Source organism: Polypterus senegalus, chromosome 11, assembly GCF_016835505.1.
Source record: "Polypterus senegalus isolate Bchr_013 chromosome 11, ASM1683550v1, whole genome shotgun sequence".
In the NCBI taxonomy this organism is placed as follows: Eukaryota; Metazoa; Chordata; class Cladistia; order Polypteriformes; family Polypteridae; genus Polypterus; species Polypterus senegalus.
In genome coordinates, this window is record NC_053164.1 from 43,914,876 (window position 1) to 43,936,535 (window position 21,660).

Sequence of the window (21,660 nt, forward strand, 5' to 3'; positions counted from 1 at the left end):
GTAGGATTGGCAAACTTGACATCAAAATTGTTCTAATCACAAGCAATAGTGTTTCCAGATTTTATGAGAAGTTCCTAGTATTGCATGCTCAAAGGTACAATAGTGGATAATACTAGCTGAGAAGTTTATGGAGAGGAACTTATAAATCACAAATTACAATGTGTACTGATTGCTATGTTAAAAGGAAATTAGTAATAGTACCTGGTCATAAATGTAGGAATTAAGAGATATCACAGGGAACTCTATTCAAATTGATGTCCAAATCATGTCAACATAATGATTAATTGTGTGGAAATTTTTCATGTTGAATTATCAAAACTGAATCAATTAAGGAGTATTATATTACAATATTTTTTTAGCTTATCCAAAGTGACTTAAACATTATAAATCAAAATTTTGCTAACATGCACAAAACTAATAGGCTAGATATTATGCTGTATAAATTGTTAGTTAATAATGCTTTTATGTAAATCATGATGAATCATAAATGCCTTGCAAAATTTCTTGGATATTGTGATTTACCAAATTAAGACTTTCCATCAGCTCCATGATGTCCAGTCTACTATGTTACTTGTTAGGCCAATTTACGTAACACCACTTAGAACTCAGAAGCTGGCAAATTGGCTGCCTTTGAAGATTAAGCAAATCCTTTGCTGTTGCAATATGGCAATAGTGGTGTTATACTGCTGTCTTGGGGTTACTTTATTCATCATGGTATTTGACTAATTGTGTATTTACCTTTCAATGTATTTATTTATATCCCTATGCTAAATGTCACTTGTATTACTATATATCATGTATTATTGTGATGTGACCTTCATATGAAAGTGGTTTATAAAATTGACTGGGCAGACAAATGATGTTTACAATAGAAAGCTCTACATTTAACTCAGAAATAATTACTAAATTTGAAATTTAAAAAAATGCTTACTATTGTAATACACACTAAATCAATTTCTTTTAAAGTTCAAATAAGGAATTATACATTAATATTTTTATCTGGCACTCTGGGTTTTACAAGGTTTTACCTCACAACACATTTTGAAGATAAATATAATGTTAGGTTTTTTTATTAAATTAATAATACTGCACAGTATATTACAAATGAGAACCTATGAAAATAAGCTACATTTTAATCTCATGATCCATCCATATAGAAGAATAGAAATAAGAAAATAAACCAATTGCAGATTGTTTTATCATGTTATCAGATCACCTGTGACATGCACTTGTCATGAAAGGTACCAACTAACCTTTTAGGGTCTTTTTTTAATGGAGGATAGAAAGAAATGTAAAAAACAGCTACGCAACTGTTATCTGTCTCCCTGTTCTGATTGTACCCTACAACACGTAGCCAACACTAGGGGCCTCTATAGAAGACTGCTTGCTGAGTGGGACAGACTTTTATTTTCACTCCTGTACATCAACCCAGTTTACCACCAACAGGAGGATTCACAAAGGGCCCTTTGTTCCCTCAAAGAACCGCAGCTAGACAAGGAATAAAAATCCTGCACTCTGCACCACTACAACAACAACAACAATCACACAAGCAATGCCTCAATGGGCTTTAACAGGCCCTGTTTTTTTGACAGCCCTCCCACCTTGACTCCGTAAGAACAAATGTATTGGACAGAGATGTTAGGTTTAAGCTTTTATTTAAAAATTATATCTCTCTATTATAAAAAAAAAATCCTGGAAAGGAAAAGCAGGGTGACGATACGTGATCTTCTTGGAAGTTCTCGGAAGACACTTAGAAGACCTGCAAGACGCAAACAATATCAAATAACACTCAGTCATGTAAAGCACGTAGCACACACAGATCCTGTGCTCTCAGCACATATAAAGCGTATAAGGACAATGCATTCTAGATGAAACTTCAACGAAAAAAGAAGAAAGAGCAGCGCGGAGAAAAGAGACCCAAAAGCGTTGGAGAGAAAAAAGGCAGATAAGAGATTATGAAAGCAGTGGAATTCAAAAGGCTCAAACAAACGATGGCGTGATACACATGCAGAGAAACGTAAAGAATATGAAAGCAGTAAAATTCGAAAGTATAGTAGCATCCCAGCCAGGTTGAAACCTTTTTTGTTTTAAGTGACTGTTAGGTATGATTGAGGGAGGCGGAGTACAGCACAGAAAACTGATAGCAGTGCAACGGCACCTCCTTAGCATGCGTTCAGCCGCCCCCCATCCTTGACAACACGAGCAGCATTATACGCCTTGAGAAAGAGATTTAACCACGCCCGGGGCCGGAAATAAAGGACAAGTATTGTGTTTAAAACGTCACGTGAGACAAGGCAGTGAGACATCATTTAAAACAAGTCCACGGACATCTAACCTAGCAGTAGTTGGATTGCTGTTGGCGGACATGCTTCATGTGCGCTCAGCTCTTAAAACAATGACAAGAGACAAGCAAAACACACAGCTCACCAGTAGCAAAAAGCCTGCCGATGATCAGAATGCTTCTCCTTAGCATGCGTTCAGCCAAACTAACCCTCGCCTCCCCCACCCCACCCCTTCACAACGCAAGTGACAGAGATGCGAAGTGACAAAAAGGACAGCTGCTGTACAGGCTTTGAAATGATCGGGCAGCGAGACAAGCAGAACAGGCAGCTCGCCAGCAGCAGAAAGACAGCAGATGATCCAATGGCATCTCCTTAGCATGCACTCAGCCGCCCCCCCCCCTTCACAATGTGAGCTGCGTTACATCCTGCAAGAAAGAGAAGTAACCATGCCGGGGCCGGAAATAAAGTATTGTTTTTACAAAAGTTTTAAAATAAAAGTGAAAATAATGCATATGTAACAATTTCCATGAAACTAACAATCTGTTTTAATTGTATATCCAGTAAACAAAACCCGGGGGTGGGAGAGCGAAGCGAGCAGGGGGCGGAGCCCCCTAGTTTATTTAAATAATAATCAATATCATCAAACACAAGCAATATCGAGCCCTGCGCAAAATGGCCACTACAGTTTTTAAAGCATAGGTGAGACTCAGATCGGTAGGTGTGGTAATGACTGAAAGATGGTGGCAAAGGAGCACTAAATGAGGGAATCAGCTAATTGTGCACCATGTACGATTGAGGTAACAGTGCCACAGACCCTTATTAGCAGCTCCAAGCGGCAGGTAGCATAGCACCTAAGCTACAGTATAAAAGAGGCTGAGTAAAGGGAGAAGGGGCAGTAATGGAAAAGTCAAGGTTATCAATGAAAGGAATCAATTTGAAAAAGAGTAAGAAAGTGTGAAAGAGGGCTCAGGTGTATGGAGCAGTCGTGTGCAAATATCTGGAGAGTGTGGTGTGCCAAACCAGAGAAGGGTCAAACCTGCTGAGTGATGGAAGGAGCTCTGCTCTGCTGTGGAGTCTGCTGGGCATCATTGAGAGCAAATGAGATGAGAAGGATCTACATGATGATGGAATTCATTTTTAACTCTTTTAATTATTTATTGAACATCCCAAAGCACTGTGTTTATTGAAAGTATTCATTTATTTGATGACTCCACAATGACACTTTTGGATTTTAAAAGAAATGCACCTTGTCATTTTTTGCACCTGAAACTTGTCTCAGTTCATGAACTACTAAATGTCCCAAAAGATGTTGGGGCCCACTGGCATCACAGCAACACACAGAATTATAACATTTGGGTGGGTTCATGAAGTCTTCATTCAGTCCCAGATGGTTGTTCCAAGAGGGTGGTTTCTTAGTTACAGATTAGTGAAGTGAAAGATTTATTTTCTGTAAAGTGTTGAGCAGCTAAGCCGAAAGTAAGATGCATTTAAATATCCATAGCTTTTTTCAAAGTGACACAAAGGTAGCAAATGAGCCAAACATTCCATTCTTGCAAAAAAGCACCAGCTGAACTAAAACTAAACAGAAAAATGAACTAATTTTAGAAAAAAGAAAGGCAACTACAGTCTCTCCCTTTTCTCCCAAGCTCACACGCCTGTTTTGCAGTTTTTTAAAACACAGGAAAGTTACCTTACAAGTTCAAAGCCAGTTCCTATAGGAATCAAAAGCTGTACTACGCTGCCAACAGACTGGTAATACAATACATTCTAAGGTCCTTCTTTTCCTTTCAGCTTTCTCAGACTACACATCATTCTTGTCCAGCTTAACAATCTGTTCAGGCCTCGGACATTTACCTGAAATCTGCCAGTTGAAAGAGTTAAAATATCCCCAATACAGAGATCTAAGAACAAAGCAGAGCCAGGATCCCTCCTTAGATTCCGGCTATGAAGCTAAATGTACTCTTCAAGCACAACAGTTTTTTTATTGACTATTATTATATCACAAAACATTTATCCTCCTTTGTCAGCAACTTTCTAATTTTTGTGTTCCACAGAGGTGCTCCCTAATCCTGTAAAGTCAGCCTCTGAACCATCGGCCCTCATGTCTCCACGTCAAAGAAGGGACTCAGACAGGTACTGCCAACTCTGCAATGCTTGGTTTAACAACCCTGGCATGGCTCAACAACACTATGAAGGGAAGAAACACAAGAAGAACGCGGCACGAGCAGATTTATTGGAACAGCTCAGCAAGACACTAGATCTCGGAGGACTTAAAGGTAAAACGGGAATTCAACATGCTTTTCTTTTAGTAACACATAACCTGCTATCGGTTAAGAGCATTTGTCTTTGTGTTGTGCTGCTGTTGGGTGAAGGCCCATTAGAATTCAATGGAGATGAAGTGGACTAAGTGTGAGTAGAACTGCAGCCCATCCACAGAACAATGGACATTGGAACAATAGATCTGAGGAACAACAGACAGTAGCTGAGTTTTTTTTTTTCACTTTTGGAAAAACAAATTAATGAGAAAATTAAAGAAATATTGTAAACATTCATGTACATGTATACATATAGTATAAAACAATACAAAATGTTGGGATCAAAAGATTTTAGAGCAATAGAAACTATTTCCACCCATATAGCTGTTAACTGTTATGATTTTGTTATTTTGTTATAATTGTACTTGTTTTCTGTGTTTTTTTTCGGTATATTTCCTTTAGGGTAAACTTATGTTTTAGAGGTCAATGAGTATACTGTAGTTATTACCTACATTTTTTTCACTATTTTAAAAACTAGTTACTGTCATTATTGTGCCATTTTTTTGTGATATGAGTGCCACTATTTTCCACTCCTTGTTGCCCTCGTTGCTAGGCAGTTGCTCAGTCATATCAACTGGAAGTGTGGGATGCGTGACATCACAGGTTGTGAGTTGGCATGAGCACTTCCTGGTTTGTCCAGGTTCATGGATATTATGACTACCATTTCTGGTTGAATTTCTTGTTTTTTCTGGCCAATGACTTTCAGTTCTGTTCTTTGATTTTGGTTTTCGATTTTTCCTTTTTGGAGATAATAAACTACCTTGATCAATTTGACTTTGGCAACTGCTTTTTCTGATGACATTTCATTTCCCAGTCCTTCCAATAATCTTCTCTACCCCCTTCTGATGTCAGAACAGTTACAAGGATGGACTGTACGACTAAAGCCAATGTTACATTATGCAACGTCTAGTCACTGTATATTTAAATCTTGCCAACTACAAGGTCGTGTCTGGACCATGACAATTTGCATGACTGGAAATTGCAGGATGTGTCACATTTAGAGATTGTATGCTGACCTTCCACCACAGTCATGCTTGCCCCTTTTTGTGGCAGCCAAACACATGCTGCCTAAAAGAGCCAGTGCTGTACAACCAGTTAACAGGTTCAGTGAGCTCAGCCACAATCTCAGCCCTTTTTTGCCTTTCTACAATGACATGTAAATCATGAGGCATCGGACAGATGAGCCTCTCTTCTGTTTGTGAGGTCCAAAACAACTGCATTCATTCTATGTTCTAGTGTTTGTCCATCAGTGGGTCATGAATTGCTATTGTTAATATTGGTAGTGTGTTGTGCTGTGACAATTGTGCTTGATTTACAAAGGAGAGCAGACCCCCTCTACCCACTCTGATGATGACACTCAGTTTGCCAAGGGAGAAGGATCTAACAATTGTACTTGATTTAACAAGGCTGAAGGCTCTGATGATCATGCTTGATTTGCCAAGAGGTATGGGTATGACAACCATGCTTTTGTTGCTATGGGGGACCACCCCCTGCTGTGACGATTATGTTTGATTTGTGCGTTGCAAAGATACTTAACACTAGAATTACCAAAGCCTACAAAAAAACTCTTAAATCTGGCTCACCTTAATTCCCATCGCATCTCTCTATCAGTGTCTTTTGCCTTGTAAATGTGCCAATCAAGACAAGCAGCAAGCAGCCTGCTATTCCATCCCCCCACCATCACAGAACATGCACAAACTTCTCCCAGCTCATGCCTTGATTATCTGGGAGTGACATGCTGGAGTTTTAGAGTGGAAATAATAGATCGTTATTTGGAACACATACATTTCATGTGTGTTCCGTTTCTACAATAATCTGTGTCAACACATTGTTAAAATAGAAACGTTTGTCATATTTTAATAATAAATGACAAAATGTAGACATAAACTATATAATGTGTAAAGATTCAAGTCCAAAGATCAAATAAACACTTTTACAGAAGGTTCAAGGATGCTACAACAGCTTCTGTGGCGCAGTGGTAAGAATTGCTGACTTATAATCAGCCTCCCGGTTCGATCCTGTCTGCCTTCTTATATTATATTATACAATAAACATATACATTTGTTTTGCATCAGTAACAGCCGGTGTAAATTTATAGTACTTGTAAAAGTTAGTATTTTATTTTCACTTTTATTCTCTCAGTAACGATCATGATAAATACTACATACCCCCCCAGGGATCTGACACTGTTAGTTATTTGAAACTGGGAATAACTGTAGATGTTGAATGGTGTTTTGAGACAAGGGAACTGGAAATTCTCTGAACTGGATGGAAAAAAGCTGACACACAAACGCTGGTGTATCTGCCTTTTTCGTATCGAACTGTCACTTGATTTTTTTTATTCAGTTTTATTGAGTGTTCCTGCTCACGCTGAATTAGTATGTTCCTCTTGTGACTGAGAGAATAAAAGTGAAAATAAAACACTAACTTTTACAAGTACTATAAATTTACACTGGATGTTACAGACGCCAAGCAAATGTATGTGTTTATTGTATAAATTATATACAATAAACAATTATGTACAATTATATATTGTATATTATAATATATAATAAGAGCAGCTCACTACTCAGAACGGTAAATAAATGAGGCAGTCAGGATCGAACCGGGGGGTCTCTTAGGTATGAGTTAGCAATTCTTACCCCTGCGCCACAGAAGCTGTTGTATCATCCTTGAACCTTTTGTGAAAGTGGGTTATGGCACCAAAAATGTTCAGAAACACTGCCTTATTCCTCACTGCTGTATTATATAAAGCATACTTCCAGATGAGCATTTATTCGCAAGTTATGGACTAATTGGAGTAACTCACTGAGCATTTCACATGGCGAGACTGGCTTCATGGGAGTGCACTGCCGATTACCTCCAACTCACTATAATTATGTAAATAAGGGCTATGATTGAAAATCATTGGAAAAGTCATCAGATTTGACATTGGCCTTAAGATAAACTGAAAAAGGTCTATTTGCTCATTTCACTTTCTAATGGCTGATTTTTTTTTGTTTAGTACTTGCTTTTGTGCCAAGCAATAATGTCAGTGAGCCAAAGACTAGGGAGGGAAGAGAAAATGATCTAGACAGGGCTTTGTCAGACTTCTTACTATAGGAAATTTGGAGCAAAAGAAATATCTTAATGTTTCTTGAAGGCTTAATTAATTTCCAACATGCAAAGCCAATATAAAATCATTTAAGTAAAAGTTTTCAGTGAATAATGTAACAATGGTAAAAAATATATATACTACAGAGCGGGATTTCCCTTCTTTAAACATTTCTTTGTGTAAGAAATCAGAGATACCACATCATCTCTCCCTGGTGAGCTCTGCCAAAAACATTTTTAGTCAGTTTCTGACTTGCCTCTAAATTTTCACCACCCTGCTTCAACTTCAGTGTAATTAGTTATCTCTCATGGGGACCTGCTGAAAAGCCCACAAAACCCTTTTTTTTAAATCAACTGTAATGGCTACGATTTTCAAGAAATCAATAACTTCAGGTCAGAGTGTACTGTTTTGACTGAAACCATATTGATTGTCCTCCAAACTCTCTTTTCCATGCAGTGGTATCTATAGATAACAAAGACACTTATCCTTTATATATGTGAAAAAATAAGTACACCCCATGAAATATTTTTTCCTTCTAACATATGTGGGCAAATCAAGATTTAATCTTTAGATAAATGTGACGTAATTGAACAAAAAAAAAACAGTATTTGACTTTGCAATTTTTTTTTCAGCTAGAAATGAACACGTAAGTTATTTCTGTCTGTGAAAAAAGTAAGTGCTCTATTGACTGTAATAGCTGGTATTGTCCCCTTTGGCAAAAACAGTCTTAAAGTAGGTGTTTACTATAACTATCAAGCAATTTCTGACATCAAGTATAATAAAGTTTTTCTAAGTCCTCCATGCACAATTGTTTCAGCCCTGTGATGTTTGAGTGGTGTCTTGCTTGCGCAGCCCTTTTCAAATCCACAAACAGCTTCTATGGGATTCAGATCCAGGCTTTGAACTGGCCATTGCAGAATACTCCATTTGTGGCTTTTTAGCTATGTCTTGGTGTATGTACTGGTATGTTTAGAGTCCACTTTTGGTTGAGCTTTAATCTCCTGATAGATGTTCTCACATTTATCCTTAAGCACTCCGTTGTATAATGAAGAATTCATTGGGGATTCTATGATGGTGGGCTGCCCAGGCTCTGATGCAGCAAAGCAGCCCCAAACCATAAAATTTCTACCACCATGTGTTACAGTTGATAACGGGTTCTTCTGGTCAAATGCAATACAATACAATTTATTTTTGTATAGCCCAAAATCACACAAGAAGTGCCACAATGTGCTTTAACAGGCCCTGTCTCTTGACAGCCCCTCAGCCTTGACTCTCTAAGAAGACAAGACAAAACTCCAAAATAAATCCTTGTAGGGAAAAAATGGAAGAAACCTTGGGAAAGGCAGTTCAAAAAGAGACCCCTTTCTAGGTTGGTTGGGCGTGAAGAGGGGGTCAATAAAATACAATACACAGATCGGAACAAATCCTCAATACAGTATAAAAATAAAAATTTCACAAGTATGGACCAGAATTTAACAGTAGGTGATATCAAATAATATGATTTGGATTTGTTTAGAGTCCTGGAGACCTCAGCCAATAAGCTGTCTCCTCCATATGGCCATTCCACAGCTGGAACATTGTTTGGCCAGTCTATCCCAAGAAAGGACCCCTCTACCCCACGATTCCTGCAATCCTGTATCAGGGATGACTTTACCTTTGGCAGGCAAAACAACTTGGCAGGTGGACCAGGGCACCAAGTGCCACTTTTGAGTACTGAAAAGGGAAACAGAATAGGTGAGGGGTAGTAACAAATTATAACTATCATGTTACTTATGTTTTAGTGCTAATGACTAACAACAGAGATGCAGTCTGTACAGTTAATCAACAGTTCTAGTCAGGATATACTAAACTTAAGTAGTGAGTCTTCAGCTGCGATTTAAAAGCTGAGACCAAAGGGGCATCACTTATAGTAACAGGCAGACCATTCCACAGTTTAGGGGCCCTGTAACTAAAAGCTCGACCTCCCACTGTTATTTTATTAATTCTTGGAATCATAAGCAGACCAGCATCTTGAGATCTTAATGTGCGCTCTGGTTTGTAAGTGATGATAAGTTGAGACAAGTAAGCCGGACCTTGGTTATTTAATGCTTTATATGTTTACAGAAGGATTTTGAAATCTGCCCTAAACTTAACCAGGAGCCAGTGTAAGGATCTAAGAACTGGAGTTATGTATTCATACTTTCTTGTTCTTGTAATAATTCTTGCCGCAGCATTTTGGATTAACTGGAGGCTGTATAAAGAACAGTTTGAACATCCAGTGAACATCACATTGCAGTAGTCAATCCTACTAGAAATAAATGCATGAAATTATTTATTTTATTTTATTATTTTTTTGTATTATTATTTTTAATTTTTGCCAAATATGTATTCTGGTACTGTGGCCATATAACTCTATAATTGCCTCATCTGTCCAAAGCACATTGTTCCAAACATCCTGGTCTTTATCTAGGTGCTCACGGGCAAACTATAGTCTTGACCTACCAGAACACCTTTCATGTAGATCTAATTTATACAGCCTCTTTCTAATGGAAGATGCTTGCACTTTAACAATCCACAGTGACAAGAGCTATGTGTTGGTCCCATGATGTTATTCTGGGGTTCTTAAGAGATTTCTTTCAGCATTTGGCATTGTGCTCCTTGGCTGAACTTGCTGGGGCAGCCGGGCCTGGACAAGTTGGTAGATGTTTAAAATCTTCTTCACTTGCAGATGATCTTCCAGGCATTGGAATACAGTATGTTGATTGTTTTGAGATCTTTTTAAATCCCTTCCCAGACTCTATAACCTTCTTTCTGAAGCCCTCAGGGAGCTATTTTTTATCTAGGCATGATGATAAACACACTTCAAGAACCAAGAACAAACCCAACTAAATGTTTGAGGTTTAAATATGATGGGTTCAGACAAGATCCTATCTAATGATGTTCTAATCATTGGCTCCTAATCTGGTGCACCTAATTTTAATTTTATGTGTGAGGTACTGATAAATGTAGGAGTGGACTTACTTTTTCCACGTACAAAATATGCATTTATGTTTATTTGAATTATGTAATGGACTGCAAAATGTAAATGTGGCATGATGTTTGTTTTGTTATCTAATCTTTATTTATAGAGGAAGATCAAACCTTGATATGTCCATTTATGTTAAAAAAAAAAACATTCCAAGGGGTGACTGCAGTGCATTTCTGCAGTAAATACTGCCCCGTACAACATTATAATTCATCAGCTAGATTACAATTTTTTACATATTGTTTTCATAAGTATTACTTATGAATACTCTGAAATCACCACAGTATTTTTTTTTTTTTTGTATGGTGCCTCCTGGCTTACCGGTATGAGAAAAAATACACATTTGATATATCATTTAACGCATCTTTGTATCTGGTTATGTAAGACCCCCAACACACCACACCCCCATTTTTGGCCCTCTAGACCGACAATAACTCAATTTTAGGCAATTTTTGGACCATACAGGAAATTACACACTTGTGATGAAGAGTGAACCAAAATTTGTCTTCACCAAAAAGGAGCAGAAGAATTGGTAGTCGTTCATGTCATTGCAACTGAGCCCTGGAGCTAGGGTTGATGCAGGCGGTCAAAGTCAAAACTTGAAAATTGGGGACTAGTAATATAGGCATGTGGAGTGTCATGTTATACTACTTTGAGGTTGCTGATCATGAATATGATAATATTTTTGATATTTGATTTGTTACCAGTGGTCCTAGCCCTCAAGAGCCACTTGCAGAAGGTTAAAAATAGCAAATTTAAAACATAATAAGTATTTGGGGTATAAGGTCGGTGATTACAAATATCATGTTATTTTGTTTTTTGATCCTTTACTAGGGATCTAGTTTTCTATGAACCTCTGTCAGAGGGTGAAAAATGACAAATTTTTATTACAATCAAGAATACTTAGGCCTTAAATATTTCAACTGAAGTACACATTTTAATATTTAAAAATATATGAGGCAGCTATTCCTAATTATTATGTATTTCTACCTCATAAAATAAGTTATTACATTTCTTATGAACACCCTGAATTAGGGTGGCTTACACTAATTCAGACTTTTTTATTTTTTTATTTATTGAGCATTTAGAGCAAAGGTACAGTAGGTCATGTGATTCTTTCAAGTCATGCTGTAAATCAGAGACAGGAACTAAGCCAACAACTTTTTGGTTTATTGTTTGATGCCTTATACTCCTTATAGCATTTGAATTCACAGTTCCACAATTCAATTCCCAGTTCAGTAATTGTGCCTGCCATAAATTGGCCCACTAGGTGTGTGGAGCCTTGGATGGACCAGCTCTCCAGGACCAGCTCTCCATTTAGGACTTGTTTCCTTGACTCTGAATGCGATCAAGCAGTTTTGGTAGTGGACGTTTGGAGTACAAAAAATGTGTATGTATGTGTATTTTAGTAATTGGTTGACTGAGAGACTTGCTCGGGATCATACAATGAGTCAGCGATGGTGGACAAACTGGTATCCATGGAGATTCATATTCAGTGCCTACTAAATGCTACTGTCTCTGATGTCTAGAGACCAGGATTCAGGTCACTCATCTGTGTGTATTTTAAAAGTTCTTCAAGAATCCTGATGTTCTCCCTAACCTCATAAGGTTCACTGAATACACTGATTTGATTAGGTATCAGTCAGTCTGTGTCATTCCGTGTGTTATTGTGACCTCAGATGAACAGGATAATTCTTCAAAATGCACCCCAAAACGTATATATCCATACACAATGGTAGTAAGTCACAGATAGTACTGAGTTTTTATCATTGTTATAATAAGTGTCACTTAAGGTCATGGGAATCCTGTGAGGACCAACAACAGCAGGGGATCATATCTGCGAGTCCATAATATTTTAGATCAGGTTTAATTTTTTACACTTGATCAGACTTTGATTTGCCAGGAAATGTGAAACAGGGTTCAAGATAAGTCTCGCTTTTGTAGATGTAGATCAAGGAACAGTGTAATGTAAGTTTAACTTTTTTGATTCAGTAGCGTTTGATCCCAATTCAAAGAATGGTTTAAAAAAATCTAATTACTGATAGTATATGGGCTGCTGGGTAGTCTTTTTTTATCATACAACCTTGTTAATGTTATGGAGACCCCCTACAGATCTTGCTTCCTCTCACATTGAATCTCATCAAATAGTGGGCATATGAGAAAGAAAGAGAGAAAAGTACCACAATCATAAATCTGTTTCTTCATATTCCTGAGTGCTGCAGTCACACAAAGGTCAAATAAAATTTTGACTGAATCAAATAAGATTCACTCCAAGTGCTTACTGCTTGTTGGTTCTGTCTACCTTAACCTGAGGATGGATAAATGTCCGTGACTCTGAACTTCCTGTGAATCCATTCCTTTGCAGCAGACATATTGATATTCTTGCCTAATTTGCTCTTCTAGTCTCAATGTTTCGTAAACTGTCTTTAACAGAATGATTTCTCCAGACCATTTTACATGTTCAGAAGCAGCTATATGGCTTTGCGCTCTTTTGACTGACCAGCTTTGTGAATCTAGCTATATCATAAGGTCTTGTGCTCCACTCCTGGATCTCACCAGACAGCAACACACCTATCAATATACTAAATGCCTGCTGAATTGCTTACATTTTATTCAGTGCTGTATGTAGTAGTCATTCACATTGTGCTGTTTCTATGAAGTACATGTTGTACAATCAATTTCATGACTGTTACAAATTGCCTTTTCTACTTTTCAAATGTTAGTAAGAATTTCAAAGTCCTAGAGACATAAATCAACTAACATATTGTGAGCCCACAAGTTATTTCCTTGATCTTTTTTTATTCTAATTTACGTAAATATTTTAATTTTTGCTCCTTTTCCCAGAAAGAACATTTTGAAGTTACAGGGTGAGCTTTTGAAGTTGCATGTGTTTAAAAGAGACAGAGTTTTCAGCTTAATCTGCCTGAAATATAACTGTGTGAAGTTTCAGAGCTTTCCTTCTTTACAAGTCTGCAAGACATTAACTTTGCCAAAATGAGTTTTACCTGGTCTGACCTTGCTCAGACTGAGCTCTGCAGTTTTATCACTTGACCACTTTCAGTGATTTATTACCACTCTGTAGCTGTGTGTAGTTTGGTCTCAGCTCCAAAGACTCCTTGCGCCTGCCAGATCTCAGATGCATTAAGTTTTATCTCTTGATTATTTCTTCAGCAGTGCAAAGAAGTGACCAGGTCAGCATCTATATGGTAGATCTGCAGAAAACGTCTGTTACATTAAAAACTGTGGATGATTCCTTTGTCAGGCATGAGCACTACACCCAAACAGTTACTTACAGTATAACCTGTTATTCATTTAAGAAGTTCAACCACAATCAAGATGTTACACTTTAGGCAAGAATTCAAAAACAAAAGGATTGTGAACCTAGACAAGGAGTATGGAAAAAAAACACAAAACAGTGAAAAACGTCATAAAATTATAAAGTCAAGAAACCAAATGAATACGTAAATCTTTTTAAATTCACCACCTCTTAAATGGTGTTGTATATTAAGGTACTGCTTGTAAGGAGATCGAGCAGAAGCATTGCACTCTTCCATTAGCCAAGTAATAGTTGACTTTCCAAAGAAGGGTACTCAATAATCTCTGTGACATCATCCCCAAACACAACTTTGTCTCTAAACATTTCTAAACTATTGATTGGAAATGTAGGGCCCCTTCTGCTCCAGAAACATCTTTTAACTGATTCAGAATTTTTGCATCCCTTCACCCTGCTCGTTTTGCTCGCCAACCCCTGGGCAGGCGCTATGCACTAGCCACTTTGTGGATCTGCCGCTCGCGTATAGGAATACAGATGTACAATTTAAACAGATTGTTATTTTCATGGGAATTGTTGCATATATTCTGTATAATAGAACTAACTGTTTTACATTACGGTGAGTAATAATCCATAGTAAAAAATAGTGAAACATAATAAATCGAAAGAAAATTATGCTTCATGTTGCATTAGAGGTATTTATGGCATTATAAGTTTTCTTTCTGTTTGGCTTTGAAATTAGCAAGCAAATACTTTTTAAACTTACACTTTTACTGTAAAACATCAGTAAAAACAATATTTGGATTTAACTTTTCATCAATATTGCTTTGAATTTTGATTCCGTGTTTGGACTTACATCGTGACAACGCAATGTATTACTGCCCGTGAGTGAATATCGTTTCTTTCTCTGTAATAAATAAACTGACTTTTTTGAATGTTTGTCCTTGTGATTTGTTAAATTGTCATAGCTGAAGTTATTCTAACAGGAAACTGTAAAACTTCAGTAAAAACAATTTTTTGAATTACATTTTCATCAATATCGCATTGAATTTTGATTTGTGTGTTTGGACTGTCATCGTGACAACACAACATATAACAGCTCGTAAATGAATATTGTTCCTTTCTTTCTAATAAATAAACTGACTTTTTCGAATGTTTGTCCCTATGATTTGTTAAATTGTCAGAGCAAAAGTTATTCTAACAGGAAACTGTAAATGTTTTAATATGAATGGCATATCAAGATCTCCTTTGGTGTCTAATGATATCTGTGGAAGATGTACTACATTACCTTTCTTATTGTCTGTTAAAATTTTACATGTCAGAATTTTTCGACCAATTTTGAATACAAATAATCTTGTCCTTTTGCATAGCCCATCACTCACACATAAATTACGCAATAACATTATGATACATCCTTCTTTCAACTTTAGTTTGGGCTGTGGAAGACAGGACGGTGTTAACGGCTGTAGATATTGTATGGGATATAATTTGATTTTTTCATCTTCTGGACCATCACCACCAACTGTTTCAGCACAGTCTATTGATATGCATTTAACCAATTTGTCTAGTAACTGACAATTTTCACGTTAATTCATTTGAGTTTATCGTCAGGATTGCCCATGTACACATTTCTTCTGTTGATAACCCTTCGGGATGAAATTCCTCAATAAAGTTTGGACTGAATAAGTCTTCTTTTATTGGGAACTTAAAGTGAGGAAAATGTTAAAATTTATAAGAGCTGATAGCGCAGGAACTGTGTTTGACAAAATCATTCACACAAATAAGAGGTGAGAGGACCGTGGGCGTGGGCCGTTAACCAGAAATGGTTGAGAGGAGGGTGGAATTTGAAAAAATCTCTTGGCAAGTCTCGTATCATCTCAAGATTTTCTTTTATAATAGAGAGATAAGATATATAAAAATATATATGAAGGCTAAAGTTTGATTAAAAAATGTAATCACACTATTAAAATGTTTTAGTGACGTTAACTGCAACTTAAGTTTTACATATTTTCTTTAAGCATATTATTAGTTTTCTTTGAAGCAGAAAACACTAAATGATTAATTTCTAATACAAAACAATTTAAATAATCACTTATGTATGTATACCTATGAATATTAAATTATTCCAGTAGGTTTATTCAATAGTTTGTGTAAAAAGAAACAGTTGAACAATGAATCTCTAATCACTGAACAGATCAAAATTTTGTTTTGTTTTTTTAATTTTGTGTCACATCACAATGCAAATTAGTCTAGCACTTCAATTGGTTCTGTCAACAATTCTGTCTTTAAATTGATATGAACATCAAAAATAAGACCTCAATGGTTTTCTGAGTATTTTTCAGCCCAATGCTTAAGCTCACCAGTTTCTTTACACTAGTCATTCAAGTCATTTTTTATTAATAACATACCCAGATATAGAATACAAATGTTCTCAAGGGAGTATTGTTGAAGAACATTACTTTTAAAATTAACTTTGTTACATTTCTCATGACTTACAAAAAAGTAACTAAATATGTGATATAGTTATTTATTATAAAATGTAATACATTGAAAATGGTTTGTCACTTTTGCATTACTTTTTCTTCTATTAGAGATATAGAAACACATACTTGTAATCAAAATTAATATATTTCTTTGAACAAAAAGAAAAAATTATAACATTAATTTTATTATGCAGTTTTTAGTGTTCCTTAGATTAAGCCTTTGGTATTTCTGAAGACGTCAGTTATAACATTGTATACAGTAGAACATAAATTCCAATGACACTTATTTTAAATTTAAATGTAAATTGTAGCATGAAGGGGGCACTATAGCTCCCCAAACCTGACACAGACAGACACAGGCACAAGTCCAGCACACCACACCTGCCTTCTTCTTCTTCTTCTCTCTCTTCCTTCCTCATTGCCTCCACTGTTCTCAGCGAGCTTCCTCCTGACTCTGGCTCTTGATGTCCCATAAGCATGGTCCAGAAGCACTTCTGGGTGAAGTGGGAACCCAACAAATTAGGACTCCCCAGTCTTTGCAGTACCCCCTGGTGGCACCCCCAGAACCCAACAAGGCTGAGTTGGCATGGCAAGTCTCATGATGCCCAATGGGAATCTAGGGCACCACTGTAACCCATGGGGGGCTGCTGCCTAGCAATCTGGAGGAGATACTGCCCTGTGCACACTCTCTCCCCAGGTCATTCCAGTATGAATGTGTCCCGGCCGGGTGAGGGTTCTGGCTGTCCGCCACAAAAATTGATCAAATACTTTGAAATTAAGAAAATAAATATAGTCCTTCATGTTCTGTTAAGTAAATAATTTCCATCCTGAACACGAAAGAATCATGGTCTAAACATTGGCTTCTGCACCACCTGGGGCCTCATGTATAAACGGTGCATACGCACAGAAATGTTGCGTACGAATGTTTCCACATTCAAATCGCGATGTATAAAAACTAAACTTGGCGTAAAGCCACACACATTTCCATAGTACCTCATACCCTGTCGTACGTAAGTTCTCCACTTGGTTTTGCAGACTGGCGGCACCCAGCGTCAAAGCAATGCTACTGTTCCTGTGTGGTTTATGTTTCTTTTTCAGATCCACATCCCTGGCGCGGCTTTATAAATACACTGAAATTAACCGCATATTGTTTATTAGTTTAATACATGTGATTATAATTAACCTGTAACAATATAATGGTCCACAGAATGGTCAAACTATTCTAAATACCATAGCTATTTTAGCATTGTTACTCTCACTACACCTTCTTCTTCTTCTTTCAGTTGCTTCCTTTAGTGGTTGCCACAGCGGATCATCTTTTTCCATATTACTCTCACTGCACCACTCGGAGCAGCTGAACCGAAAGAGAATTATCGGTATACAGCATAAAGCACACACTGCTTCAGCCATGCTTCCTATTTGAACTGCTTCTCACATGGCAAACGCTTCAAAACCTTTACTGTACGGACAGATAGAATAATTAAACATGTACTACAAAGATATTTCAATGTTCCTTAAAAGTTTTGAGGAATCGGCATTATAAGCTTAACATCTATTACAGAGCTGATTGTGTGGCGATTGGGTGTTTGGAGAAAGAAGGGTAAGGACAGGAATTGGGGGTTAGTACGTTTGAAAGAGACAGTACTGCTGCAATAAATTCATCGAAGGTTGTGGACAATCACTGCGCCACCATGTTCCCATGTTTAATAACATGCTTTAACTCCTATCATCATGAAAATTTTATCAAGTATACATCTCAGTATTTTAATTATTCAGAGAGCTGTAATATTATGAATGTAATGGATTCTGTGTCCTGTTGGAGGAAGACAAAACCCGGAAGCACGTAGTGATTCACACACATAGAGCACACATAGAAGATCAAATACAAAACAACGCATTTAACATGCTACTTTAGTTACAATGGGATTTGAGAAACTAGTAAATTAAATGATTTTATGAAGTTTATGATGTTCTACTTTAATGACAAAATAAACTACGTGATTAAAGTGGAAATTTCAAGATTAAAGTCGACATTTCGTACTTTTTTCCCACTGTCTGCCTATTTTTTTTTCTCTGTACCCCTAATAAGCTTTTATATGAAACTCAGACAGTGGGCTACGACTTGCCTTTTCACAGTGACTTTGATATGTGACAACTTCTTTTTTATTTCGGGAACTGTGCGACTTTGTGAACTTGAGCTTTCGAGTTTCTCCGACACACTTTGTCACTCGATCGACTTCCTTTTGTTGTTTATACCACTGTTTAAACCAACAAATAGTACTTTTTTTTGCCTCCACTTGGTATTCGCTGAACTTCTGTTTTCCCCCGTGCTTTTCCCATTGTCTTTTCACAGAACGCTGAGCTTAAGGACTATTTATATTGATTTGCATATTCAAAGAAGCGTAATTCTGGGAGGAGTTGGGGCGGGACAGCAGGCGCGTGCACGAGCATTACTTTTTACTCTGATTGGGATTTATGTAGCGGAAGAATGAGGAAGTCCAGATGCAGGAATCTCTGCGTACACACATTCCTGCTTTTGTGCTTACGCCATGTTATTCTGTGAGCTCTATGCACAGCGTTATACATGAGGCACCTGATCACACTGTTTTAACGTATCTGTAGCAAATAGCTTGATGAAAACTGAACTGACATGTTATAGGTTTCTGTTACTGAATTGCATGTAGTACACTCTTTTCTGATTGGCTATGTGGTTTAGCCCTGCAAAGGAGTGGCATACCATCCACCACGTGTGCTTCTTGCCTTACTCTCAGTGGTGTTGTCATAATCACTGGCTCCCTGTGATCCTAAACTAGGTGGATTAAATGTACCCCTCAGCATACCTATTATTTTTTTCAATTCTTTTAACTTGACTACATGATACATACGTGCTTAACTTCTTCCTTATTAGCTGTCAGCAGATCAACAGAGCACCTGCATTATGTTACTTTAAAAAGAAATCTGTAATCTGTAACACAAGTAACTTTTAACACATTATATCCAGGGCTACAAGGGACAGCAGTGGCTGGGAATGCTAAATATTTTCTAGCTAACTTAGCGTGCACTGCTTATTTATCTTCTTGTAGCTTCCTCCACTGCAATAGGACAAAGACAATGTCAATTTGCTGCGCTGATTACGTCTGTATTGCTTAACAACTAAGTTCATGGAAGAGGAATAAGGCATCAATGTCTCATCTTCAGAGTCTGTCTGATAACAGTTCACACTTTCACGGTAATAATAATTCTTTGCATTTATATAGTGCTTTTCTCTCTACTCAAAGTGTTCAGCAATTACAGGTTAAGGGCCTAACAGAGCAAAGTCCCTATTGGCATTTTACGGGATTCGAACCGACAACCTTCCAATTACCAGTGCAGATCGCTAGCCTCAGAGCCACCACTCCACCTACTACTCAAGGTAGTTCTTCTGGTGTGTGTTGATCATTATAGATAGACAGATGAAGATCATTATCAAGATACAACATAGGAAACAATCAAACAAAGCTGAACCTAGTGACCTGTTACTACTATTAATAGACTAGGATTAATTTGGTGCTGCATCATTAACAATGTGTGAAGCACAGTCAAATTAACTGGACTATAATTAATGCATTTAGGTGTTGTGTTAAATTTAATCACAGGAATTTTAAACGTGTTAATCTATTGCATTAACAGTGATTAATCAGTATATAGTACATACATAAAATTAAGAGAACACTTAGTCATCACAATCTAACACAGAGTCAGTTAAGCTTCAGGGATATCAGTCTGTCCTGTCAGGAAGCATACGGGATTGTGAATCAACTTCACCTTCTTTGGTGAAAATGAAAGTGACAACAGATGCATTGGAGAGGCAACAGCAAGACAACCCCCAAAAAGGGAATGGTATTGCTGGTTGTGGCCACAAACAATTGTTCTCTCCTTTTCCCTCCTGGCTGATTCTTCTCTAATTTTGCATTTGCTAGTGTCCTTGTCAGTACTGGCAGCATGAGGTGATACCTGCAGCTGATTCAGGTTACACAAATAGTCCAGCTCCTCCAGGATGGAACATTCATACATGCTATCAGAAGCAGTCTCAAGAGCATGAAGGAGATACCAAGAAACATACACAAATAGAACTGGACAGGGCTGTAGAAGGGCATCAACCCAAAAGCGGTACAAATATCTGCTCCTTTGTACGAGGAGAAACAGGAGGAGCACTGCCAGAGCCCTACAAAATGACCTCCAGTTGGATACTGGTGTGTATGTTTCTGACCAAACTGTCAGAAATAGACTTCATGAGGGTGGCACGAGGGCCTGGCATCCTCTGTGCTCACAGCCCATCACCTTGCAACTCGATTGGCATTCGCCAGGGAATACGACATTTCCACAAACTGTGAATATGAACAAGTCTGGAGACACTGTGAACAAGTTACATGAGGATAGCTAGACAAGTCCGTAGAAGTTATGCAGCCTGCAATGTCATCCAGGATGATCGGTTTGGTAGTAGGTAAGTGATGGTCTGGGGAGGCATATTCTTGTAGGGACACAGAGACCTGCACATGCTAGGCAACGGTACTCTGATTGCTGTTAGGTACCGGGATGAAATCCTCAGAGCCCCTATCAAACCTTATGGGTTCCTCCTGTTGCAAGACAATGCCCGGCCACATATAACTACTCCTAGTAAACCTGTATTTTAAACAAAGGCCTTAAATGAGTAGATTAAGGGATTTCATATTTTGTATGGTAACAAGTAGGGGGCATTGTAGCACCACGTAACTCCAGACACAACTGCACAGACAAAAGTCCTGGCTGTAAATACGTGTTTTTTTATACCAATTAGCTATGCAACTCCAACTTGACTGGATGAGGCCAACTGGCTTCTTTTATCTTGGAGCCAGTAGTATTTCCGTTGCTAGCGCTCAGCCCGTTGGAAGTACTTCTGGGTCAAATGAAGACCCCAATAAAGTAGGGAACATTAACCCCAGGAGCTCCCCCCAGTGACCCACATGGACCCCAATAGGTCCCCCAACTTCAGGTCCCAGCATGCATTACAGGTGTCTGTGCAGGAATCCTGATCCAGGGATGCTGCCATCTAGCATATCAGGGGAGCCTGTAGTCCTGACAAGTTATCTCCCCCTGTCCTTTTGTCATACTGACATCCTGGCAGGGTATTGTTCTTTAGTCCAGCCCTGCCAGGACACCAATGTGCCCATTCTTGAACTGGCATCTTCTGCA

At 37.8% G+C, this 21,660-nt stretch overlaps 1 protein-coding gene across 2 annotated transcripts in view; it reads left to right on the forward strand.

The window, feature by feature from the left end:
- Window positions 1-21,660, forward strand: part of zmat4a (zinc finger, matrin-type 4a) — a 459,635-nt gene that overhangs the window by 363,031 nt on the left and 74,944 nt on the right. For both annotated transcript variants that reach the window (XM_039768478.1, XM_039768477.1), the window contains one exon: window positions 4,337-4,558. In XM_039768478.1, the coding sequence (XP_039624412.1) occupies window positions 4,337-4,558 (222 nt within the window). The remainder of the gene's footprint in view (window positions 1-4,336; window positions 4,559-21,660) is intronic.